The 19858-nt window shown below is 51.8% G+C and overlaps 1 protein-coding gene across 2 annotated transcripts in view; it reads left to right on the plus strand.

Moving 5' to 3' along the window:
- The first annotated feature begins 5592 nt into the window (after positions 1-5592).
- Positions 5593-19858, plus strand: part of phf14 (PHD finger protein 14) — a 60282-nt gene continuing 46016 nt past the window's right edge. For both annotated transcript variants that reach the window (XM_035430472.1, XM_035430473.1), the window contains exons 1-5: positions 5593-5715; positions 8392-8502; positions 9168-9952; positions 11066-11210; positions 18290-18449. In XM_035430472.1, coding sequence (XP_035286363.1) covers position 5715; positions 8392-8502; positions 9168-9952; positions 11066-11210; positions 18290-18449 — 1202 coding nt within the window. In that variant the 5' untranslated portion in view covers positions 5593-5714. The remainder of the gene's footprint in view (positions 5716-8391; positions 8503-9167; positions 9953-11065; positions 11211-18289; positions 18450-19858) is intronic.

Here is a 19858-nt window from a genome sequence, read left to right on the forward strand (position 1 = left end):
TGGAATGTTGATGAACTCCGTTCAGTGTCAGTGTTCTGGAATGGAACTCCATCGCTTTCAATTACCAGCGGTGCTTGTTACATTAGCGATGGTTCAGTTAAGAACATTCTAATTGCAGGTTTGTGATCACTCACTTTAAAGGGTTAAATGGAACATTGCATTACATTAGAGGCATTTAGCAGAAGCTCTTATCCAGAGAAGACAAACTAGACTCCTTGGCCTGAGCAAAAGCCTGTATACATGCACAGAGCCCCCCAGCCCCCCCCCCCCCCCCCCCCCCCCAGGGAGATTCAAGGCCTTGCAGTGGAGATTCATGCTGGATTTATCCATAACTGACACACTGCTGCGTTCTCTGGGGGGGGGGGGATTAATTCCGTTTGTACAGCTCTGAGGAGAGAAATGTAAATATCTGTTTCGAGCCGAGCCGCGCTCTGTCTGCAATCACCGCCACCTGCGAAATCCAGGCTCCGAGCGCTCGGCCTGTGATCCGGAGTCTTCCCCGGCGGGTCTGGAGACGGGCCGGCCTGTTAGCGGTAGCCTCCCGCTAAATGTTTCTATTTAAATGCAAAGCGGCGTAGCGGCGGGGCGGCGGGGCGGCGGGGTGGCGGGGCGGCGGGGCGGCGGGGCCGTGGATCAGAGGGAGCGTCGCCGTCCCGCGCCGCTCGCGGGGCCGTAAATAACGTCCGGGCCGCGGCCGCTCCCGCCCGTCCCACCGACGCTTCGCACCGCGACCGGCATCCCGCGCGCTTAGCGCTAGCGTCTGTTAAAAACCCGGCGCCGTGCTCGGCTCCCACGCGATTGATCCCGCCTTCCGGCCGGCTGCGCGCGGGATTCGCTGCTCTGCTGAACCGCCGGAGCGGTGTGTGTGTGTGTGTGTGTGTGTGTGTGTGTGTGTGTGTGTGTGTGTGAGTGTGTGTGTATGTGTGTGTGTGTGTGTGTGTGTGTGTGTCCTCGGAGCGCCTGCCTTCGCTTCGTCTGCGGTGCAATGGTCAGGAAAACTGGATTTGGAGCTGAGAGGTTGCGGGTTTGACGCCCTGCCGGGGCATTGCTCGTCGTGCCCCGCGAGCGAGGCACAGCGATATCCGATCGGTTATCCAAATGGACTGGATGAGCATCTGCTAAATGCTGATTGGATGTAATTTCAGTTAGAATGGTAGGAAGGGTGAGGAGTTCGGAAGGCGGAAATATTCGCTGCCACATGAAATCATACAGGCCATTCAGCCCAACTAGTGAGTAACCAACCCTGCTCCTGGAGATCTACCATCCTGTAGCTTTTCATTTCAACCCTAATTCGGCACCCCAGACTCTACTAATCGGCAGCTCAGCAAGATCTCTAGCTGATGACTGATGTGCAGAGTCAAAGATTTAGCATCTCTTTTTATAATATTTTTGCAACGTAATAAAATAAATGTTCAGTGTTAATTCTACTCTCAATAGAGTTTTGTGTGAAGGGATAAAATGAATTCCAGGTGAGCTAAGCTTTGTTACCCAGGTGTGGACCAGGTGAACCTCTGACCGTTTTTTGGAGATGGCTTCGAGTGCACACACGATCCAGTATCCCTAATCCAGAACTGGGCAGGCTGTGTTCCAGAACCGCAGACTGCTGCTCCTCTCGGACCTGGGGTCCGGCCTGTCGGGTTTGGTTCCGACCGCACACAGGTGTCGTGTCCTCTCCCTCTACCCCCCACACGGTGTTTTCCGGAGTGAAAAAAGGTTCCCAGAAAAGGGTTAAAATCCGGGCTTCGTGCGGTTGCCGTGGTGTTGAGCGCCTGGGCGGTCAACCTGGCTTAATAAAAAAATAAATAAAAAAATCTTTGAAATTTTAATTACCGTGCAATTAACCCCGGCGATCCACAGCGGCCGAGGGGCGGCGTTTGTGGAGGGACGCGGTTAACAAACTGGATTTGTGTCGCGGCGCGGATCTCTGGCGCTGGCCAAAATCAATTTTAAGCAGCACGGTGTCGAGGTAAACACAATTACCGGCGTAAATACGGTGCGGAAGAGCCGAGGCACTTACTCCGCGGCTACTGCCTCCAACCACAGGCATTCAGATCAGAGCTGTTCACTGAAAAGCTGCTGCCTCCAACCACAGGCATTCAGATCAGAGCTGTTCACTGAAAAGCTGCTGCCTCCAACCACAGGCATTTAGATCAGAGCTGTTCACTGAAAAGCTGCTGCCTCCAACCACAGGCATTTAGATCAGAGCTGTTCACTGAAAAGCTGCTGCCTCCAACCACAGGCATTTAGATCAGAGCTGTTCACTGAAAAGCTGCTGCCTCCAACCACAGGCATTTAGATCAGAGCTGTTCACTGAAAAGCTGCCGTCTCCCAACCCTTCAAATCGAGAAAATATAAACTGTGATCATCTTCGGAAATTTCAAGGTTCATCTCTCTTATTCAGAGGCTCTCTATCAGCATTTCCTCTGTCAGCGTTCCGCTGCCCAAAAAAGGAAAACCGAACAGAATTCCCACGCGATTTTCCTAATGTTCCCGCTTTATCCAGCGATATCCAAAATGTCTGCTTGTATGTATGCGGCTTTCCCGTTCCTGCCCTAATTGCAGCCCCCGGATTTTAACGAGCTGTTAATTGTTCCTAATTAGACGTGTTTAATGTCTAATTAAGGGACAGTTTGAGACATCCTGGTTTTAAGAGAGACCTGATCACGTGACACTGAACCGGCCAGCTTCCTGTGCGGCAGCGGCGTCGTCGTGTTCCGTTCGGCACGGAGGACGCACACGCACGTGGGGGTCTCCTTCCAGAACTTTCTGCCAGGCCGGATCAGTCGATCTTTGCACAGAGCGATTTAGCACGCACACGTACCGAGGGTCTCCTTCCAGAACTTCCTGCCAGGCCGGATCAGTCGATCTTTGCACAGAGCGATTTAGCACGCACACGTACCGAGGGTCTCCTTCTAGAACATTCTGCCAGGCCGGATCAGTCGATCTTTGCACAGAGAGATTTAGCACGCACACGTACCGAGGGTCTCCTTCTAGAACATTCTGCCAGGCCGGATCAGTCGATCTTTGCACAGAGAGATTTAGCACGCACACGTACCGAGGGTCTCCTTCTAGAACTTTCTGCCAGGCCGGATCAGTCGATCTTTGCACAGAGCGATTTAGCACGCACACGTACCGAGGGTCTCCTTCTAGAACTTTCTGCCAGGCCGGATCAGTCGATCTTTGCACAGAGCGATATTCAGGCCGAGCGTGACGGCGATACGCACGCTTGCGCTTTCCCGCCGAACGCCGTCGCCGTCCACGGCCGCGTTTGCCCCGCGTCGACCTTGACCGTCTGGGAAGACCGGTGGAAAAGACCTTCAACCACCCCCCCCCCTCCCCTCCCCCATGCAGCCTCACGCTGTGACGTAACCGCGGAAATAATAAAAGTCGGAGGAACTTGACGCCTTTTGATAGTAATGTCCGCATGTGCAGGGGGGGGTTGGCGGGCCGGGGGGGGCAGGCAGTGGAGGGGGGGGGGGGCAGCCGGGGGGGGCACTGGAGGGGGGGGGGCGGGCTTTTCGATGCGGACGCGATAAAGACTCCGCGGCTGTGGAGTACAGTGCCATTCGTCATCGAGCGGCAAGGACAATCGTAATCATCTCTCTCACTCGGCCGGCTCATCAGTCTTCCCCCCCCCCCCCCCCCACAGCCCCCCCATCCCGCCCCCCCCCCTCGGTGGGTATCAGGATCAATCTGCGCTCGTTTATATTAATCATCGCCTGTTTGCCAAACTGCCCAAAGTCAGTGGAGGACGACGGAAACAAAAACCTCCCCGCGGAAAAACAAACAAAAAAAACAGACCTGCCGTCCCCTGCACACCTGCGTGTACACATCACATTACAATATAACGACCTCGTAAAACGTTCAGCTGCGTTTGACTGACTCGGGAGATGCATCGAAAACCCCATCCATCCTCCTGTTAGTCTGAATTGAAGCATTATTTTTTTAGTACACCATAAAAATGGTAGCACTTTACCCAAGAAGTTTATTAAATACATACATACAGAAATATATTTACAATTTTTTTATTTTGCAATTTATAAGGTGCATTCATCTTCATATATGTGAACACAAACACACACACAGGTCTTAAAACACAGATTTTATTCCTAATGGGGATACAGAACATTACATTACAGGCATTTAACAGACGCTCTTATCCAGAGCGATTCACACAACCTTTACACAGCATTTACACTGCATCCATTTACAAAGCTGGATATATACTGAAGTAATGCTGGTTAAGTACCTTGCTCAAGGGTACAACAGCAGTGTCCATCCTGGGAATCGAACGTATGACCTTATGAGGTTACAAGCCCAGTTCCTTACCCATTATGTTACACTGCCACCCCGTGTTTTCCCTGTATGGTACACACTGTGTACTTATAGATGCTTACATACACAGTAGATAAATACTCTATAGGCCAATAGTATAATTTTGACGTACTGTTCCTCTTGACAGATTCCAATAAGGACAGCATGTGAGTTTCATACTTGGCCCTAACATGTACAGTATGTACAGAACATGGGTTCTCAGCCCGAGGGACACTGTCCTCTCACAGCAAGGAGGTTGCGGGTTCAAATCCCGGCCGAGAGCCTCTCTGTGGAGTTTGCATGCTCTCCCCCCGTGTCCGCGTGGGTTTCCACTGGGTACCCCGGTTTCCTCCCACATTCCAAAGACACGCAGGTTAGGCTGTTTGGAGACTCTAAATTGCCCATAGGTATGAGTGTGTGAGTGAATGGCGTGTGTGCCCTGCGATAGATTGGCGGCCTGTCCAGCGTGTATGCCTGCATCTCGCCCAGTGCATGCTGGGATAGCGGGCGACCCTGCTCAGGATAAGCGGGTATAGATAATGGATGGATGTTAGTTTCCCTTCCCTCTAAAAATAAATAAAAATACACAAGAACATTTCCTGTTTGTTGTCCCCTCCCACACAATTTACTGCCAGGTAGTAAAATGTTTAGTGTTAAATCGACTCTTTCAGAGTTGGCTACATATGGTCCCTCCCTACTGGACTCGTATTCTTTTAAGAGTGGAATTAACACTGGACATTTTCCTGTGCAGTTAGAATCACACTCATTAGTTGCACGATGAATGTTGTCGATTGTGCCAAACTAAACTGAAATATGATGCATAAGAAAAATTCGCAAAACGTGGCCTATTATTCAGATCCATACACCCACCGCCTGCGCAAGAAAGACATCGTTGTTTTTACCATCGCATTCTTAATCAATAGGCTTATAATCAGGCACACATAGCTGCAGTTTGAATTCTAAAACATCATGCAAAAAAATCAATGGTGATAATGCAGTTAAAAAGCATGCATTTCTCCGAACATTGTTGATGTCATCAGTTAACAATGTAACTTAGATGAAAGTTAAATAACACTAGTAGGCTAAATATGAAAGAAAAAAAACTATAGCGCTCTGAATTTCAAGCCCAATCGCCGAGTTTAACGTGTTTTTAACTGTTAAGTGAGTCTGGCAGTAGATTTGGTGAATCATATTCACAAAACATTTTTGCGACACCCACGCCCATGTGTAGGCTACATTTCGCGGTAAAGCGGAGGACGCCCATTTCGGTGCCATGGTTTCCACTTCAACCCTTCCTATAACGTCACGACTACGTGTGCGCTACGTCTACACATAAACATATTGGATGGGGCGTCCATTGTGCCATTGTTCATCCCGGTTAAAAACGTGAAACCCGAAAGAGTGAGTGAAACTTATTCCATAATCGTTTCTGTTTTTGAAGACCACGAAGTATCCTATTGTATAAATAGAACTCCGGTTGTGTGCCTCGATTGGACGCGAATTAACATTATTGCAAGATGAATATTATTGCCGTTGTTGGCTAGCTGGCTAGTTTGGCCTGGGTTCTGCATTGACTAGCTTAGCCAGATAACGTGACTTGTGATCAATGGGTAGTCGTACGTTTGGTGACATGCTATGGTTTCAGAATATGTTAAAACATAGGCAATCACGGATGTTTAGCTACAGACAACAAGCATGCATTCAAACGTCTTGTTTTGTTGTCACAGTGTTTATGGGGGAAGCTAGCTTCTAATAAGCGAGCTAGCTTGCTCATTCTGCAGCGTTATATGAACGGTAGTCCAGCTGAGTTATGCATCGTGGATGCGGATAGAATCGCTTCTACATAAGCGTTAGCCAGTTTGTTATATTACCAATACAGATAGATAACTAGCTAATTTTAGCGGCACAATGTCGTTGGTAAGTGCCGAGGGCTTTTCATTATTATAGCAAAAGGCACGTCGCCGTTCATCGTTTGCACACCTTTGCCCATCTCAATTTAAGTTGGCTCGATAGATTCGGATTAATTTAGGGTGTTTTACTACTGAAATGTGGCTCAAACGTACACAATCTCAACAGTGGACTCAGTTCATGCTCGCTGTGTAGCGTCGGCCCTTTGTCAAGCGGTGAACGGGGGTGTACAATTTGGCGTTCGATGCAAAATGCGTCCAAAATTTAGTGAATCATTAGTGAAGCGCCCAACATTCATGAAATATTTGTGTGGATACCTCGGCAGATTTTATTACTATTTTACTTAAGAACAGTTAGTTTGTAAACAAACAATTTCCTCCGCGGTTTATCGTCTCAGATGCGGTTAACAAAGGTGCATGATGCAGGTGTGAACTAAGCGCAATCTAACCGCAATGCGACACGGTGTTTACTTTCAGGAGCGAATACAAGCAGATCTCCTTTTTGGGTTTTCTTGCACGCGATTATAAGATTGGTAGGCCTGTTATTATGGAAAAAGGAAATCAAAAAAGTGTCTGCAAAAAACGGTCTGGAAGTGACATTCAGGGACATAGTCATTCAGTTTGACACGGGATCAGCTGGTAACTGAGCTGTGTATGTCCTGTTGAGTTCTATAAAACACAATTTGGGGTTTGGGCAGTTTCGCAGAGACATTGTTTTCACTAGGAAGCCTATTATACGTTATAGAGCACAAAGTGTAGCAATCCTTATGCAAGGTTCTTTCGGTGCTTCTTCGAGGTCTGTTTTGTGTTTTAGGCATGTGTGAGGGCAGGCCTTTCCACGTAAAATAAAAAGGCTCCTGTATTTGGTAAAGTTGGCGTCTTATTTTGAACGTTTGGCGATGCACTGTGTGAACTGTCCTCAGGTTCTGGGCAGTTAAGTGCCGCCACCCGGAATATTAGCGGGCTCAACACGTGACTGTGCTAAATACCGGGACAGTGTCACAGGTCCCGTAGTCCACTTCCACAAATTGAGACAAAAATCTCCGCTCCCCTTTTGATTTGTGTCCTTAAAGACGCCACTGTCTCTGGCTCCATTGCAAAGCCTTAAACCGTATTGATTTAATTCTTTCTGCTTTCTGATGTGATCCTGCGATTATTCAAACTGCGTAGATGAACATGAGCCCGCGTCTTGTTTTGGGTTCTGTCCTGGTGTTGTCTTGAGCTGTTGACAAACGCTGCCTATTTAAGGGGGAAAAGACAGGTGTGTGTGCAGTTGGAAAATATCGGGCTTCTCTCTACCTGCTTTGACTTGACTTGACTTGAGTGCCTGTGATGACAGCAGATGAGTTCAGAAGTTTCTGGAGAGAGTGGCAGGTAACACGTAGCTCACGGTAGCGCAGGCTAGCACCCTGAGCAGCTCACGGAGCCAGAGGTGGGTAATGGCGGTAAAACGCTGGTGACCGTGTCAATCGCAGGTCAGGTTGAGCTCACTGCAGACCAGACACAGGAGCAGACCTCCTGTACGGGGATATTTATAGTAGCGATGAAGATTGTAGTGATGACATTAATGAAGGGGATGATGGTAGTGAGGAAGATGAAGTAGTTGATGACAATATAGGTGAAGAAGTTGTTGATTGTGGTTGTGGCACAAGTGGGGATGATCTTGATGACGCTGGTTGTCGTGGTGATTTTCTTGATGAACATTACGTTGATTACAATGGTGGTATGGTGGTAGTAGTGAAGATCATAATGATTGGATATAATGGTTGTAGCGGCGATGATCATGATAATGATGTTGGTTTTGATCCCGGTGGTGGTAGTCATGTCATGATGATGACGTTGGTTATGATGGCGTTTGTGGTGGTGGTGGTGATGATGACGTTGGTTATGATGGCGTCCGTGGTGGTGATGATGATGATGACACTGGTTATGATGGCGTTCGTGGTGGTGGTGATGATGATGATGACGTTGGTTATGATGGCGTTTGTGGTGGTGATGATGGTGATGGTGGTTATGATGGCGGTCGTCGTCATGATGATGATGGTTATGGTGGTCGTGGGGATGATGATGATGACGGTGGTTATGATGGTTGTTGTGGACAAATTACCCCACGGGGTTCAATAAAATATATCTTCCTCTTCTTCTTGTTCTTCTTCTTGCGCCCTCCCAGTGGATCGTGGGTCGAAACGGCGGCAGGTGAAGCCCCTGGCCGCCTCCCTCCTGGAGGCCCTGGACTACGACAGCTCCGACGACAGCGACTTCGAGGTGGAGGACGCCTCAGGTAACCGCCGACGACCGCCGCCAAAGATCACCCTCACGCAAAGATAATAAAGCGATAAACCCATCCTGAGCCCTTTTACCTCAGAGATAGTGGTGAGAAATGACCCCGAATATGAACCCGGATTTCCACAAACGCGGGTAAGTCTTTAGTAAGGCGTTTTTTTTTTCACGCCCGTGATTTGTGGTGTCCCAGAGTCCTCAGACACAGCGGCTACTCTGCTCCGCGCTCTCTGAGAATGTTGTGGCGTGGGTGGGGGGGGGGGGGGCAGGCATTCTGTGCTGTAATGTAGGAGCAGAGCTGGGTGTAGCTGGAAGCAGAGGACAGGAGGAGCACTGGAGCAGAGTTATCTGATGAGTGTGTGGAGTCTGAGGTGCACAGCAAGGGCCGATCCATTTCGGGATTTGTGCCAACTTAACGTGCCAACTGCTCTTAATTATTGAATTAGCTCAGTCATATCCAGATCTGATGTTTGTTTAGGCAGCAGCTACAGCCACAGACTGGAAAGTTTAAAGATTTTACTGAGCTCAAGTACAGGAGTAAACCAGTTCGGTCTATAGAGCTGTCGGAGAACTGAAGCTGAGGCACCCGGTTGGAGTGAAAACCAGCCGTGGATCGGCGCTCCAGGACCGGAGTCTGTTGGTGACGTTCCCGTCCCGTTTCGGCAGGGTCGGAGGGCAGCGGGAACGGGAGCGACGAGGACGGGTCCAAGGAGAGCGGCGGCGGCTCGGAGAACGACTCGGACGGCGGGGGATCGGGCGACGAGGAGGAAGTGGAGGAGGAGGAAGAGGTGTCGGCGGAGGTGCAGGCGGAGGAAGAGGAAGAGCGGGGGAACGAGGGGAGCAAGGAGGTGACCCCGGAAAGCGCGGCGGTGGACGAGGAGGAGGTGGGGGAGGGGAAGGGGAAGGAGTCGCCGGACAGCGGCGGGAAGGAGGAAGGGGGCGTGTCCTCCAGGGGCAGGAGGCGGGGCGAGAAGGCGGCGGGGCAGTCGAGCGGCGGGGGCGGGGCTGGGGGCGGAGTCGGGGGCGGGGCCTCGGAGGAAGGGGGCGCCGGCGAGCCCAGGAAGTGGAACCTGCGGCGGAACCGCCCGGCCCTGGACTTCGCCACCATGGAGGAGCTGAACGACATCGACGACTACGACAGCGAGGACGACAACGACTGGCGCCCCGCCCCCGGCAAGAAGAGCCGGCGCGGGGGCGGGCAGAAGGGCGGGGGCGCCGGCGGCGAGGGCGGGGGGGACGGGGAGGACGAGGAGGAGGAGGACGACGAGGAAGGCGAGGAGGGCAGCGAGGAAGAGGAGGACGAGGACCACGAGGCGGAGGGGGAGGAGGACAGCAGCAGCGGCAGCGAGAAGGAGGAGAAGAAGCAGAAGCGCAAGGCCAAGGGCGTGGGCGCCTACGACGACGAGCTGACCAATGACAGCCTGAGCCTGTCCCAGGGCAAGGGCAACGAGGTAGGAGGGGTCACCGCTTAAATTAGCGCTGTCATACTGAGAGAGAGAGTGTGTGTGAGAGAGAGAGTGTGTGAGTGTGTGAGTGTGTGAGTGTGTGAGTGTGTGAGTGTGTGTGTGTGTGAGAGAGAGAGAGAGAGAGTGTGTGTGTGTGTGTGTGTGTGTGAGAGAGAGTGTGTGTGTGGGAGTGTGTGTGTGTGTGTGTGTGTGTGTGTGTGAGAGAGTGTGAGAGTGTGAGAGTGTGTGGGTATGTGTGTGTGTGAGTGTGTGTGTGTGAGTGAGAGTGTGTGTGTGTGTGTGTGTGAGTGAGAGAGTGTGAGAGTGTGTGGGTATGTGTGTGTGTGTGTGTGTGTGAGAGAGAGAGTGTGTGAGTGTGTGTGACGGGCGGCAGTGTAGTATAACGGGTAAGGAGTTGGTCTTGTAACCTAAAGGTTGCTGGTTCGATTCCCCTGTAGGACACTGTCACTGTACCCTTGAGCAAGGTACTTAACCTGCATTGCTTCAGTATATATCCTGCTGTATAAATGGATACAATGTAAGTCGCTTTGGATAAGAGCGTCTGCTAAATGCCTGTTATGTAATGTGTGTGTGACTGTCTGTGACTGCCTGTGTGTGTGACTGTCTGTGACTGCCTGTGTGTGTGAGTGTTTGTGAGAGAGAGAGTGTGAGTGTGTAATCAGCATTTGTTTTTCATTTCCATGATATTATTCTAAATTAATTGTCTCTTGTTCTTTTCGCTAAAAAAAAAGAAGAATAGCAAAGTAATTAAAAAACTGAAAACGGAAAAAAAACAAAAACGTGGAGCAACATTTTGATTTCCATTTGGATTTAAATCTCAGAGTTTCTCCGGACGTAAAGCTCCGTGTGCAGATTTGGCGGTATCAGTTCCTGCGATCGGAGCGTAAGCGGATGCGAATCTGCGGGGGGATTTCAGCCAATCCACTTAGCCTGGGAATCCGAGAATCCTGGGAAATAAAACAAACAAAGGCGATGTTCAGATTAGCGAATGCCCGGGAAGCTGAGGAGGGGGACTTTTCCCGCCCTGGCAACCGGGGGGGTCGCGGGGCGCCATGTTGAGTGACTCCCCGTTCCTCCCTCACCCCCCCTTTTACCCAGGATTCCCTGCTGGCGGACCGAGCGCAGGCCTGGGGCTCGCAGAGGATGGAGCACATCCTGATCTGCTGCGTGTGCCTGGGGGACAACAGCGAGGACGCGGACGAGATCATCCAGTGCGACAACTGCGGAGTCACCGTGCACGAGGGTGAGCCGCGACGTGCCTGTAACGTTCCCCTAACGTCCCCCTAACGTTCCCCTAACGTTCCTCTAACGTTCCCCCAACGTTCCCCTAACATTCCCCCAACGTTCCTCTAACGTTCCCCTAACGTTCCTCTAACGTTCCCCCAACGTTCCCCTAACATTCCCCCAACGTTCCCCCAACGTCCCCCTAACGTCCCTGTAACGTTCCCCTAACGTTCCCCTAATGTCCCTCTAACATTCCCCCAACGTTCCCCCAACGTCCCTCTAACATTCCCCCAACGTTCCCCTAACGTCCCTCTAACATTCCCCCAACGTTCCCCCAACGTTCCCCTAACGTCCCTCTAACATTCCCCCAACGTCCCCCAACGTTCCTCTAACATTCCCCCAACGTTCCCCCAACGTTCCCCTAACGTCCCTCTAACATTCCCCCAACGTCCCCCAACGTTCCTCTAACATTCCCCCAACGTTCCCCCAACGTCCCCCTAACGTCCCTCTAACGTTCCCCCGATGTTCCCCTAACGTTCCCCCAACGTACCCCCGACATTCCCCTAACGTTCCCCCAACGTTCCCCGACGTTCCCCTAACGTTCCCCCAACGTTCCCCCAACACGCTTTTAATGTTGCCTCAATGTAGACCTAACCCATTCGCCTAAAGCTCAACGTTCTTCTAATGTTCACAGAAATGAGCAAGCACACACACACATGCACACCAGCACACACAGACACAGATGGACACACACACACACGCACTCTCTCTCTCTCTCTCTCTCTCTCACACACACACACACACAGGCACCGACAACATAGCAGCCATTTCCTGTGCATATCTCTCCTTCTAATATTATTATTCCACTGAGGAATCTGGGGTTAAAAATACTGCCTGTATACTCAGCATAAATCTTATCTCTGAACGTATCGTACATGTTTATTTTGGCTGGACCGCAACAGCAGGGCCAGCCCTACAAACGCGAATGTCCGTGACTGAGTGACTGAGTGAGTGATGAAGTCACACCATTGGTCGGCCGAGTTGTGAAGTCGCACCATTGGTCGGCCGGGCCAGCCCTATACTGTGCACTTGTGTTTTGTGTCTGCGGCCAAATATTCGTGTCGTTCTTATCCAGTAATAACCAGGCTTTACGCGCTGCAGTGAGGTCATGAATCACATGAGCGTGCTGACTGGAGATGCCCCCCCCCCCCCCCACTGTAAGGCTCTATTGCTCCTCAGCCCCCCGATCCTCCTTCTACCCCCCCCTCCCCCCTCATATCTGATCCCGTCCCGCGGAGGAGCTGGAGGGTGGGGTGGGGCGGTGTCTTATCAGGGTTTCATAAATCTGTCAGCCGGAAGGACAACAACGAGCCTCCCTGTCTGCCACATCCGAGAGGAGGGAGAGAGAGGGGGGAGAGAGGGGGGAGAGGGAGGGAGCGAGAGGGGGGAGAGAGAGGGGGACAGAGAGGGAGGGAGGGAGAGAGAGAGGGGGACAGAGAGGGGGAGGGAGACGGAGGGAGAGGGAGGGGGGAGAGAGAGGGAGGAAGAGAGGGGGGAGAGAGGGGGACAGAGAGGGGGACAGAGAGAGAGAGAGATAGAGATGGTGGGAGGGAGAAGGAGAGCGAGGGAGTGTGAAGGGAATGAAAAAGAGCAAGAATGAGAGAGGGTTAAAGAGAGAGAGTGAGGAAAAGAAAGACTGACATCATTTCTCCATCTGTCTACAAGAAGTGGTGCTACAGGAAGTGGGCTGTGTTTCTGTGCCAATGCCCCCCCCCCCAGCTGAATGGACAGCTGGTCTGCTGTGCCTCTCCACTGCTAGGTGCACCTGCCTCAGCTGTGGTGTGGGTGGGGCTAGGGCAGTTTGGGGATGGGGAGGAAGACAGGCAGGTTTAGTGTCACAGACGGTCACATGACCCTATAATATTGACCCCCCCCCGAACAGGAGAGCACCAGTGTTTGAGTCAGGACTACAGTAGCACTGAAGCGTTTGAGCACTGTTGGGGGGGGGGGGGGGGGGTGAACAAGCACGTGCTCTGCGGGACACAGATCCGTTACCCTGGTGACGGGCCGGATGGGGGCGGGGCCTGACGAGCGAGCCGCTCCAGATGGTGACATAACCTCGTGCCTGTCAGTCGTTTTGGGGGGGCGGGGTTTATCTGGGCCTCCTGCCGTTTCTCCGTGTCGTAGGTCCGCTGGCTCGGCGATCGGGAACAGATTTGAAACGCGGGGTTCTGACCCGCCCCCCCCCCCCCCCCCCGGCTCACCCCGAGAGCCCGCGTTTCGCCGCCTCGCTTCGGCCCGAGGTCCGCGGCCCGCAGCCCGGTCCCCCGCCGCGCGCGGGAAGTCAGGGGGGACGTCGCCAGGCGCCGGCGCCGGAGTGGTGGCAGATTGTCCGCCGCTGGGCCCGAAGCCAGGCTCTAACTTTCTCCCGGGCCCCTCTGAGGGGTCACCTCCCTGGGGCACAGTGGCCACTCGAGCCCCCTGCTCTGGGCCTTCTGCTCAGTAGAGGCCGGCGGTCTCAGCAGGCATCCTGTCACCAGCACACTGTTCTCTTCCCCTCTGTCCTCTGTCCATCTCTAGAGGGGAAAAAAACAAAAACAACGCAAAGATTCTAACAAATACCAAAAAGAGTATTTAAAGACCGGTGACACTTTTTTATATCTGCCATAAAGATTTATTCTCTAGTTACTGAAAGTGCAGACTGAGGTGAGCGTGTTTGAACACCTGGCTGATCCTCTGGCAGGTGCTTGCAGGGGATATCGCCTCCTGTCTGTGTCGCCACGGTTACAGTAGAAGCCATTTTTTTTCCCTCTCGATTTGATTTGAAGGAGCAGCGTTGCGAGCGGCTGACTGATTTACTGACTTCCTGCCCGACTGACCATTTGGACCCACAGATGGGATTGGCTATGGTTTGCCACTAGGCAAGAGAAAGTTAGAATAAGGGAAATGGAATAATTGCAGATTATTATTGTACTCTCTTTCTTTCTCCCTCCCTCCCTCTCTCTCTCCCTCTCCTTTTCTCTTTCTTTTTGTCTGTCCTGCCTCAGAAAGTTTGCACAAACATTTTACAAACATGTCCACATTACAGGAAGATGACTTGGCTGCTTTGCGGTTGAGATTTAGCGTTTTTTTTTTTTTTTTTTTGGAATTTGGAAAGGAGAAGACGGCAGTTCACAGCGGGAGGACCTGGTGCTTGGCTGCCGTGGTTACAGGCTCCGCCTCTCTCTGGTGCGTTTCATGGGTGACGGACTAGTGAGGGCCGTAGATGCGGACCGCGCTACGAGCGCTAACGGGCGCTAACGAGCTTTCCGCTTGGCACGGTGGTTTTAATTAATTGCGTACCGTTTGGGGGCAGTGCGTTTATTTGTTTGCAGTTCTAAAATTTAATTGTTCCAATTACACAAGTTTATGGTTTCAGCTTTAGGGCCATCGTCGATGTTTAAAGCTCATTTCGAAATAGAAATAACTTTGAAAAGATTGCCGTACAGCGATTAGCATGCTGCAGGCGTCGACTTCCCAGTGAAGTCTCCTCTGTGGAGCGGTCATTCCCTGCTTTTTTTTTTTTCTTTTTAAACGTGTTTAATTTCTTCACTTAAACGGGGTGTGGGATGACATTTCCGCCAGAGTGAAGTTTAAGTGGACGCATGGTGCGCTAACCGTCTTAGCCTCCCTCTCCGATCTCACCGTCGCACGCCCGTAAAGTGCATTAAAGTGAGGAATATTCCATCAGGTTGGGGGGGGGCATTGGATGTGTATCCCCCCCCCCCCCCCTCCTCTCCACACAAAGTAACCCATGGAGTGGAAAAACCTTTTTTAAGGATAATTGTAAGACAGCAGGGATGGTCCTTAGAGGAAATTAAACTCACGGTTAGCGTTTGGTTGGATGCGTTGAGTGTTTATATGTGGGGGGGAGCGGGGGGGGGGTGTCGAGCAGTGGTTCTGAAACGGGCGTAGGGGGGTGAGGTTGGTTTTACTTACAAACACAACTGCGGGTGTGGCGAGCTGTTAATTCTCCTTAATTAGACATTAAAAGTCTGCTGAGGGTTATTTTACCCTCTTAAACTCACGTTACGTCTGAAATGAGTGTATAAGCTGTAAATTAATGTCCCATGGAGGAGAGGAGTGTTGGGTTTTGAGGAAGAGTGAGAGAAAGGGAGGGGGAGAGAGAAGAGGAGCCATGAATTGGTTCCATTTTTGAATCCGCATTTTCTTTCTTTTTCAAGAACGGGCCATTTATTTAAAAAAAAAATTTTTTAAAAAACTTGTGATGAAAGTAGTTGTTTGGTTGTGAAGGAAACGAGGAGGAAAATAAGCAGGTGGCTGTTTGTGGATTATTGTTTTTGGCGGATTTCTGACCCTGGGCTGATGGTTTAAGAGGGAGAGAGAGCTCCCTAGCTTTAGCACTGCCGTTTCAGGCTCCGCCTCCTGCCATTGTTTGAGACTCCGCCTCCCCCTATGCTGTTTGAGACTCCGCCTTCCCCTCTGCCATTTGAGACTCCGCCTTCCCCTCTGCCATTTGAGACTCCGCCTTCCCCTCTGCCATTTGAGACTCCGCCTCCCGTCACCGTTTGAGGCTCCGCCCCCAGTCTTCTCGCTTGCGCGCGGTCTCTTCGTTAAACCCCCCCTAATTGCCCCGGAGTGCCTCTGGAATGGGGGGGGGTGTCCAACCGCCGCCCAGGTTCGGTTTCCTCGGCGATGTGAAAAATGGCGCCCGCGCTCGAGCTTGTCAGCGCGGTGGGCGATGAACCGGATCCCCGCTTCATCCTGAGCTGAAAACTCCGCTGCTCGTGCAGGGGGGAGGAAAGAGAGAGAGAGAGAGAGAGAGAGAGAGAATTGAATAGAAGTTATCTGCGGCCATCCATCTTACACAGGCTAATCCGCGCAACGTCCTCGGACAGGTAGTGAATGAGATCAATGGGCCCTGCTCCTTCTTCAACTAAATATAGATTACTGTCGTACGGCGAACGTGAGCCTTTTTTTTTCCTTTTCTTTTTTACTCACTCTCTTTCAAGAAGCGCTTTTATCTGATTCCTCCTAGGGCGCGCATTTTCGGTCAGTGATCGATGCCGGAGACGGCCTTTTTTCCTTCCCCCTCCATTCTTACCCAGCGCTGTGTTGAACGCTCGGCCCTAGGGACTTCCAGGTGGTCGCCATTTTATTTCTCTAAATAGAGCCTTTAGAGTATTTTTTTTTTTTGAGCGTTGGACGCGGTGTGCGGGACGCACGTTTCGTGTTTGTTGCGGCTGAAAGGAGATGTTTAGAGGGCCTCTGTGTCTGTGTGACGTCCTGTAGGGCGGCTCGGAGCCCCTGATGCTGATGCAGCAATCGCTACTAGTGATTCGAAAGCAGTGGAGTTCTAGAACTCTGACTTGGAATGTTGGGGGGAAAAAAACATTCCAAAAACCCGGTCTTCTAAGGGTTAAATCGCCGGTGGAGGATCAGGTTTGTCCCTTTATCTCGTAGTGGGTCAGCGTTTGGGACGTGGGCCCTGGGAAACTGATCCTGAAGCTCAGCAGGCACCGTGACTTCCAGAGCCTTTGTGAAACATCACATGGAGTTGGACATAAAGAAATGTGCTTTTCCCAAATGATAAATAAAAAATACACAAAGAAAAAACAAAAGATTGCCTGTATACACCCCATGGCTGCCGGTATTGTTTTTACGCTTAAAAAAAAAAAAAAACTATGATGGAGTGTGCAGCTCTTACATGGACTAGGTAATAAAAAAATGTGCTTTTTCCAAAAAGAAAAATGTTTTCATTGTTTGGGGGAATAATACCTGTAGCAGGCCGGGCTGTTGCTAGGCAGCTGAGGCCTGCAGGCTGCAGGTGCTTGATTGGCTGTCGGGTGGGAGCTCGCTGCTCTGAGTGACATCACACTCGTATTTGCATGAGGCATTAAATTATGGCCATCTGACCCCCCAGGAATACATTTTTCTGGGCCGTACCAATATGGCCGCACGTCCCAATGTGACATCACTTCCTGTGCTAGCGGTTCGCCTGGCCGATCGTGGTTAAACATCCTGTTCGGTTAAAAGTGCCTCCCTGGGTTCAGCCTCGTTCCCCCTTCCCCCCCCTTCCCTCAAACTGGCGAACCGGCGGTTTTGGGCCAGGGATAATCTCCACTTGGCGGATTATAAAATTATCCCTCCGTCATCAGTATTTTTTCGGGCGGCTTAGCGCACATTAGCCGCCGCCCCCGTGGCTTAGCGGGTCTGAGCCGCGTATCGCGGTTCAAAGGGAGCGCCGGGGCCTTGCCGCGCGACTGGGCCGTTAAGCACGTTAAACCTGTCCGCCGCTAGCCCCGCGCGCTAGCCCCGCGCGCCCCGAACCCAATCAGCGCTAAGCACGTTAAACCTGTCCGCCGCTAACCCCACGCGCTAGCCCCGCGGCGCCAGACCCAATCAGCACTAAGCACACCGCTATCATGGGGGGGGGGGGGGGTGAGGGGAGGAAATTTAAAATGAGACAAGTGCGGGAGGGGATGTTTCGGGGGGAGGGGAGTTGAGGAGATGGGGTGTTTGGGGGGGGATTTAAAGTGAGATGAAGGCAGGAGGGGTGGGTGATTGGGGAATGGGTGGGGTGGTGTTTCGGGGGGGGGGGGGCTGTGAGTTCACCTCAGTTGGTCCGCTCCCTTTCGCTTCGCCCTCGACTGGCGGCTGCTGAAATGGGTGGAATGGAGGGAGGGAGAAACCGAGAGAAGAACGGAGAGGGGGTTGTGTAGTTTGCCCCCATTTCCCCCAATTCAGTCTTTATTGAGATATAGAGTCTGCACCTCTACTCCCTGTCTGCAGACTGCTTGCGTGTGTGTCCCCGAGTCTCCGCACTGCTGTTTGTGAGAGAACCCAAACCCGCTGCAGCCCGACCGTCTGGAGGGGGGGCGTTCCAGTCAGCAGAGAGAGAGAGAGAGAGAGAGAGAGAGAGCGCGCGCGCGTTTTGTTTGTGATCTAATCGGTCGCACACGTCATTGTATCAGGTCACGCATGGTGCCAGCAGGTCACAGACGATGCGTACACATGATGCTGTGTACGCAGTCACGCGTGGCTCGTGCGGGTTTAACGGCGTGAGATGACCTCACCGGGCCGCTCGCTGCGTTGCAGGCTGCTACGGCGTGGACGGCGAGAGCGACTCCATCATGAGCTCGGCGTCGGAGAACTCCACGGAGCCGTGGTTCTGCGACGCCTGCAAGAACGGCGTCCGGCCCAGCTGCGAGCTGTGCCCCAGCCAGGACGGCATCTTCAAGGAGACCGACGCCGGGAGGTGGGCTCTTACCTCACTTCCTGTCTCTCGCATCACTTCCTGTCTGTCGCATCACTTCCTGTCTTTACGCATCACTTCCTGTCTCTCGCATCACTTCCTGTCTCATGTTACTTCCTGCTTTCGCATCACTTCCTGTCTGTACGCATTATTTTCTGTCTTTACGCATCACTTCCTGTCTATTGCATCACTTCCTGTCTGTACGCATCACTTCCTGTCGGGCACAGACCGGAGGCATTTGCCGGCTCTCCAGACTGTTGAAACGGGCTAAATACAATCAGGTCCATAATGTTTTGGAAGGAAGACATTTTTTTTTTTTGTCTTGATTTGGGTCTGTTCTCCACAAGTTTAGATTTGTTATCAAACGATTCAAGCGCACATTCTCAGCTGTTATTAAAGGATGTTTTTGTACACTTTGGTTTCACATTTTGGTGGCAATTACATCACTGTTTATACATAGTCCCCCTGCATTTCAGTGCAAAATACTGTATGTCTTTGTCCCAAGCATTATGGAGCTCACCGTATCCTGCTCTAACAGGAAGTAGCTGTATGTGTGTGCGTGCGTGGCTAATTCTGCGTGCGTGTGCGTGTCTGTGTGTGTGTGTGTGTGTGTGTGTGTGTGTGTGTGTGTGTGTGTGTGTGTGTGTGTGTGTGTGTGTGAGTGTGAGTGTGAGTGTGAGTGTGAGTGTGTGTGTGTGTGTGTGTGTGTGTGTGTGTGTGTGTGTGTGTGTGTGTGTGTGTGTGTGTGTGTGTGTGTGTGTGTGTGTGTGTGTGCTTTAAATGTCTTTCGCTTTTAAATGTAAAACTCTTTCCTCAGGATTAACTCATCTGTTAGTCAAAATGAATCCTGTCTTTTTTTTTTCCCTACAAAACTTAAATGTAAAATGTAAAAAAAGTCTGCTCTGTTAAAATGTCTCCGAAGCTCCTTATTTAGAATTCCGATGCCCTTTACCTGAAGAAGTGCGCTCTGGGTGCTGCATAAGAGAGAGGGAGCTGGGGGGTGTGGGGGGGGCGGAGTCGGGCGAAGGGGGGGGGGGGGGGGGGTGCCGAAGCTCCCGCCGCGTTATCGCCACGGTAACCCCTCCACCAGCCTGCAGCTGAATTTACTCCTCCAGCAGAGCGTGAAAAGCCGCAGATTAGAGCCGGCTGCAAAGGATTCTGGGAGATGGATATCTTCGCGCCGGACTCAGGATTCTCTCCCCCCCCCCCCCCCCCCCAGGTTTCTGCATTCGAAATTGTCTCTCCCCTCCTCCTCCTCCTCCCCCCCTCCTCCTCCTCCGACGGCGGGGACGGCAGCTCGGCGAGGTTTTGACGCTGCGGTTGAAGGTTTCTTTCCCGTTTTTTTTTTTTTAAAGAGAGTGAAAAATGAGCCACTTTAGTTTTGTCCTTTTCGTGAGACGCGGCGCTACCAG

Source organism: Anguilla anguilla, chromosome 8 (assembly GCF_013347855.1).
Source record: "Anguilla anguilla isolate fAngAng1 chromosome 8, fAngAng1.pri, whole genome shotgun sequence".
Lineage (NCBI taxonomy): Eukaryota > Metazoa > Chordata > Actinopteri > Anguilliformes > Anguillidae > Anguilla > Anguilla anguilla.